The sequence below is a fragment of the Morone saxatilis genome, unplaced genomic scaffold, assembly GCF_004916995.1.
Source record: "Morone saxatilis isolate NCDOM2014 unplaced genomic scaffold, NCSU_SB_2.0 Contig12, whole genome shotgun sequence".
In the NCBI taxonomy this organism is placed as follows: domain Eukaryota; kingdom Metazoa; phylum Chordata; class Actinopteri; family Moronidae; genus Morone; species Morone saxatilis.
In genome coordinates, this window is record NW_023339674.1 from 19,184,416 (window position 1) to 19,190,824 (window position 6,409).

A 6,409-nucleotide genomic window follows, 5' to 3' on the forward strand; every position below is an offset into this window, starting at 1 on the left:
AGGCATAAAAGGCCAAAAAAATAATACTAAAAAAAAACTAAATTTAGCGAATTGTTACTTCACTTGCATGAGTCTGTTGAAGTTCAGTGCACATTCACTGAGACTAGACAGAAAAGTAGGGGACGTGCTGTGTCCACTAGTTAATGAAATGAACAATGTTTGCATATTCATAGATTCTGAATTTTTCAGTGAGGAAGAAAGAGTAAATTTTAATGAGGTAAATGAACTTTTCTGACTAAAACCCATAAATCATAATTATAATTCTGAGCAGAGTAATTGTATATGTCTTAAAACCTGTTATTACACTGTAATGTGGTAGAAGTTGCATACTTGTGGCACATGATCATATCTCCTTGACAACTGAGCAGACTCCATCCACTGATGAAAGTGTGACTGAAAGTTATAAAACAGGCCACCTGATGGAGCATGTGCATGTCCACAAAAAAGTTACAAAACAAGCTTGTAGGCAGAGTTTGAGTTAAGATTGTTGCAGATGTCAGATAACAATAAGTCGACCAATACTCTCTTTTTGTACATAAACACAAAAGACAAACATTTTTGAAAATGATCCTTTAATTATACTGTACTTGAACTTTGACCACAATATGTACTGTACAGAGAGGGACATTTCATTGTGACTGCTGTCTGGCGTACAAACTATGTAAACACATCTTGTATTGCAATTTCTTTGCTGTAGTTTTCAGACTTTACTGTAAAAAGACAGCACACATGAGTGAAGCCCACCATGCCTAAATGTGAAGCTACTGTTGGTTCCTCAACATCTTCTCAAGTTCAATGAGGCCAGCCATTTGACAATGCCCATCTCATACAATCAAGTTGCCTGTGGTATTGATTGACCAGCAAGGATTAGCCTGGTATTTATTGACCGCCTTTGTGCTTGAATTTCCTCAGATATCTGTAAACTTGAAAAGATGAAGGTCAGTGTATGCCAGCTGTCAATGTCTAGAGTACCATCATGTTGGATCCTATGACAGATAATGTTTAGCCGCCTACTATGGCCCCTTTAATAGCTGATGTTCAGAGCTGTGCTTTATTGACCCCAGTGCTCCTAAAATTCCTCGACTCCTTACCTCAGTGCTACAGTGCTTAATGAGGCCAGATGCGGGCCCAGTAGCTGTTTTTTTTTTTTGTGAACAGCTGTACTGGCAAACGGCTCATCTGTTGGTTCACAGTGTAGGAAGAGAGTGTCATCATTCATCATATATCATATTTAAATTACTTAAAGCTCCTCAGAGGTTCATTCAAGGATCTGTATGCATGCAGTCATAAATCAAATGCATCTTTACGGGTCACATTGTTCTGTTTTGTTGTACTTGTTTGCACCAGAAATACTTCAAATGTTTGGTGTAGGTTTTTGTTAAAAAGAAAAAGAGGTTATTTCAATCATGTTTTCTTTTTAATTAAAAAACATAGCTAAAATTAGACCTGCTCTGTATCTTACATTTATCTCGCTATATCTAGATTCCTGCAGGCTTCTAGTTTAATTGCCTCGGGAAGATTTTATACAGCAGTTTGTCCTTTAACTTCAACACCACACCATTTACCGGTATTAACTCAGCGTGGCCTCTCTTCACTTCACCTCAGAGACTGGTTCCTCTTGTTTGATGGTGTCACAATTGGCCGATAATCCTGCAGAGTAATGTTTTCATGCATTGCTGATTGGTGATTGCTTGCTCAATGTTGAACTGAAACTTTAATGATAATTGTACTGCCCTTGCAGCGCGTACTCTTGTGCAAGGCTAGACAGCCAGTTAACACTCAAAAGTCCTCCAATAAACACACAAGGCTTGACTTTTCTTGGATTTTACTGAAGTCGTTTCCACTTTTTTGCACTATGGAGAAAACAGGACAAAATCACACATAATATCTAAAAGCTTAAAGCAGCACTGTACTGTGTAAAAAATACAGCTTACCACAACAGCTAAGTGACAAAGTGACTACTGTTGCATGCTACCTAGCAGAGCATATTTTTACATATTAACACATATTACTTATAGACGAATCGTCTCTGAGGCAGAAGCGTGTCAGAATTACATTCAGCAGCAACACGTATCCAGCACTGTCCATCCTGCCTGTCTGTGCTCACCTGAAGATTGAGCTTGACTGCAGAATTAGCCCTGACCAGTAGAGGGCAGCACACCATATGAACCAATGCAAATATAATAAACTAAGCCCCCAATCCACATAGCTTACATTAAATTCATTATTATTATTAATCAACCCTACTTTTTCCTTCAGTTACCAGTTGTTTTATCAATAATGCTGCTGTCTGTAAACTACTGTTTACTTTGTGACTAATAATGAGACAAAGAGCTCTTCACACATATACAACAAGATTAAAGGATTTAGTATTACACTTATTTAAAGTTAGGAGACATCCCTATTATGAGTCAAGCTTCAAACACACAGTGAATCCTACAATTCCCTCTTTTTCTTTTTAAATCCACACCTCCAGCTTGTAATGCAGAAATCTTGCTAAAAATAATGGAAGTCTCAACAATTCTTTGTGATGAGTAAGTTTGTTTCATCACTGTCCTTTAAATATAAAAGCCCTTGCTACTGCTTTCCCCTAAAACTCACATCAGCCCTCCAATTGAGGTGGGATTATCTGAACAAGACATAAAATTCATTGTCATTCTCCGTGCTGTGGGATATGTGTGACTTTCTTTCTATCTACCTTTTGTTATTTTCGTCTCTTCTTTTGATTTTATTTCTGTTTCATCATGAGTCAGACAGACAGCCAGGTATCACAGATATACGCTGATTCACGAAACCAACACGGATGCCATCTCTTCCAGCTCCTCTGGCTGGGCTTCTACCTCCTGCATCTAATTCAGCCTTTAATATCAGCCAGCCCAAAGCAGGGCACCAGCAATGAAGCTGTCACGCTGTTTTACCTGAACAGACTCTTCCGCCCCAAACGCTGTCTGCCTGCAAAGCCCCTGTAATCCAACCCTGAAACTTGCCAACTTCCCAGACTCGCAGCATCATACCACCTCTGTCTTTCTCTCCCCCACTCTTGTTTTTATTACCTCTCCTTCACACCAATATTCTGTGTTTTCGAGCATCTTTTCATCCCCACATCTTTCTTCAGACTTTCTCCTGTCTCCTTTCACTTCCTCTTCCCCTCGCCTTCCGTGACCTCTTGTCAAGGCCCCTGGGACTCACTCGGTTGTGGGATACCAGCTGCAGTTTTAATGATTTTGCCCCCAGGCCCAGATCAGCCAGAGAAATACAGTTGCCATTTTTCAACAGAATGAAAACTCTCTCCCCAGCAACGCTTCTGTGATTTATGTGCGTGTGTGTGTGTGCTGGTGAATTTGCATGTGAGTGTTTACATTTTGCACAAACATTTAGACTTGATTTTGATATTATATCTGAGAGATTTGAGAAATGGTTTCATCCTTTCGGTCACTTTTGTTCATATTAAAATGGATTTGTAGTTTAGACGGCTGGTGCATCAGCGTGGGCAGCATTGTTGTTGAAGATGGAGGCTCATCCAACCGAATGTCTTCCTCCCTATAATCGCCATGTCTCTCTCTTTCTACCTTCCACCCGACTCCATACTCTCCCTCGCTCCTGCCGTTCAGGTTTGACAGCAGAACTGCGGCACGTCCTGCAAACACATTGCAATTAGCATCATGCGCTTCAGTGCATCCCAAACCGCTCACTGATGAAGTTCAATCAATTCGCTTTAATTATAACTTTCTCAGAAACACCTCTAATCTCTCCAAAAGTTTTGATCTCTCAGGAGTTTGTTCAGTAACAAGCTACGGCAGGTAGTTTGAAAAGTAGCCATTTGGAAAGTGCTGTTAGTGTGTGTGTGTGTGTTTTGTATCTAATCTGACTCAAACCCTCCCTTTCTCTTCCCCTCTTTCTCTCCCTCCAGACATTGATGACTGCCAGTCTAATCCATGCCAGAATGGAGGAACCTGCATTGATGAGATCAACTCCTTTGTGTGTCTCTGCCTGCCCAGCTACGGAGGAGCTACTTGTGAGAAAGGTAACAATATGGACGACAAAACTCTGCTTTCTCATTTCACTCATTGGCTCATTCAGCAAAGGTGTGTGTGTGTGTGTCTGTTGGTGGAAGTGGAGAAGGAGAAAGAAGGATGTGGGGAAGCAGATTTTTGGAGGAAGTGACTGGGAGTAGTATGAGAAGATAGCAATAATGGATAAATAAAGAAAACAAGGCAGTGAAGGATGAGACAAAGGACAAAGGTGGACAAGCAAGGTGATGTGGAGGTAGCAGGATGAAGATAAAGAGGGGGAAGGGACAGAGTTATAAAGAGTTAGCATAAGAGAATATTATGATAGAAGAGCAGAATGTGGAGGTAGAGGTGGAGAGAAAACAACGAGGTTGAGGAAGATGGAGTTAATGAGAATGTGTCAATGGAGACAGTGGAAGGGGGAGGAGGAAGATGAATGTAGACAAAGAGGTAGAGGAGGAGGGAGAGGGAAGCCCTTTGGAATAATATATCAGGTTTATACAGAACACCTGGGTCCAGCTGGTTTTGTCTCTCATTACGGGAATTCCCCTGTGAGAAGGCGCCCGTGAAGGAGGCTGTTCACAAACTGCACAATACATGAAAACATGGCCGACGTGTCAGTGCAACTACAACACTGAGGAAACCCAACAGCTGTTGGATATATTATGGTTGATCATTTGGGGTTTTTTATATATATATAAATTAATCGATTTTTAATGAATTAGATTTTTAAAAGTCGATTGGTTCAAAACAATTTTCGGCTGGATTTAAAGTCCCCATGCAGCCAAAATGTTTTAGTTTCTTGCTGTTGAGAAAATGATTCTTTCTGTAGACATTAAAAAGAAAAAACAGGGAATAAGTGCACATGATGTGCCTATTATGGGCCTGATTAACTGGTTACACTACAAAAAAGCTTTTTAAAAGCTGGTTCTCTTTTTTGGTTTTTAATAATAAAAATGCTGAACAAACACCGATAAATTCCTAGATATGTTTTCTGTAAATAAAAACTTAAAATAATGAGCCTCAGTCTATAATAAAGGTACAGGGGTATAATGGGAATGGAGTAAATGTGTGTGGAGTTCCCTTTCTAACTAGCTAAGCACTTACTGAATGAATTATGCAAACTGTACATCTCTTAAAACACAAGATTTAAAATAGCACAATTAAAAATGAAAGAACGAAAACAAAGAAAGAAAGAGACGAAGAGAGATTTCTAGGAGACGAGTGAGTGAGCCGGGGATAGAAGGAGAGAAGCTTAGGAATCTGAACCGCTCTGAATTACGTAAAAACCAAGCCAAATTACATCGGTCTATTACGACCTTTGACCTCAACTCTCAGCAGAGTTGTGACTTTGAATATCTGTCTTTTTTTCTGTGTCTGGCTTTCAGTGTCTCGCTCTGCTTTTTACTGCTCTGCTCTGGTCTGATCTAGGACTCTGAGGGGCAGAGCAATCGATAGAGACAGGAGAGCGAAGCAGCAGACTAAAGCAGGACATTTTGAATGCTGTAGACACTGCAGTAGTTTTGGCAGCCTCTCACAGAGAAAATTACAGTTTCGCGGGAACAAAAAACTAAGCTCCAAATTATCTTTTCACTTTGCTTCGTGTGCACAGGCTTGTTGGCTGAACTACAGTAGTTTGGCACAGCAGCACTCACTGACTTAAACTGTCACGTTTCTGCTTGACTTGACGCCTTTGTTTGCATCTCTGCGCTAACATCTGTTGCTAAACTCTCTAACCCAGCCTGCTGCCCTGGACCTCACAAAAGGTTGGTAGATAAATATGAGGAGTCACAAGAGGATTAATTGCATAGGAGAGAGGGGAAAAACGTGTTTCTGGGACACAGTACGATGTTAATTTCTTCTTTTTCTGTGATAGTCCTCTTTAGACCAACAAAAGGCACTACTACTCACAACTCAAAGACATACGTGATCTGTCGAGTGGCCACAAGGAGGTTGTTTGAGGTCATAAAAGGTTTGAACCACTGCTTAAACCTGTCTTCAATTTTGATTTTTGAACACAGCATTGTCACTTTATTCTCGTCACAAAGATTGAAAATTGTTCTATAATGTCTCCTGTGGCTCTGAAAGAACTTCGTCAAGTCTGACAAAATAACTCAGATGATGTCATGTCGTGATCAGCTCAGCTTTTGTGTGGAGACTGCACATTTTTAGGAAAAGGAAAGTTACAACGATGAGATTGTGTTGAGTTTTAAAGATGAGGGGCATTCGTCAGCAGCAAGGGTGTAATGAAAGATGCTATTGAGTAGGGCTGGGGGTAAACGATTATTTATTAAACGATTAATCGGGCGATTATTTTATCGATTAGTCGACTAATCTAACGACTAATTGGACGAATAACGTGAGTTATCCAACGTTAGACAGATAACGTTAAAAGCTAC

The 6,409-nt window shown here is 40.3% G+C and overlaps 1 protein-coding gene across 1 annotated transcript in view; it reads left to right on the forward strand.

The window, feature by feature from the left end:
* Nucleotides 1-6,409, forward strand: part of ncanb (neurocan b) — a 93,004-nt gene that overhangs the window by 62,658 nt on the left and 23,937 nt on the right. Inside the window, exon 10 of the mRNA XM_035652735.1 lies at nucleotides 3,911-4,024. Within this exon, the coding sequence (XP_035508628.1) occupies nucleotides 3,911-4,024 (114 nt within the window). The remainder of the gene's footprint in view (nucleotides 1-3,910; nucleotides 4,025-6,409) is intronic.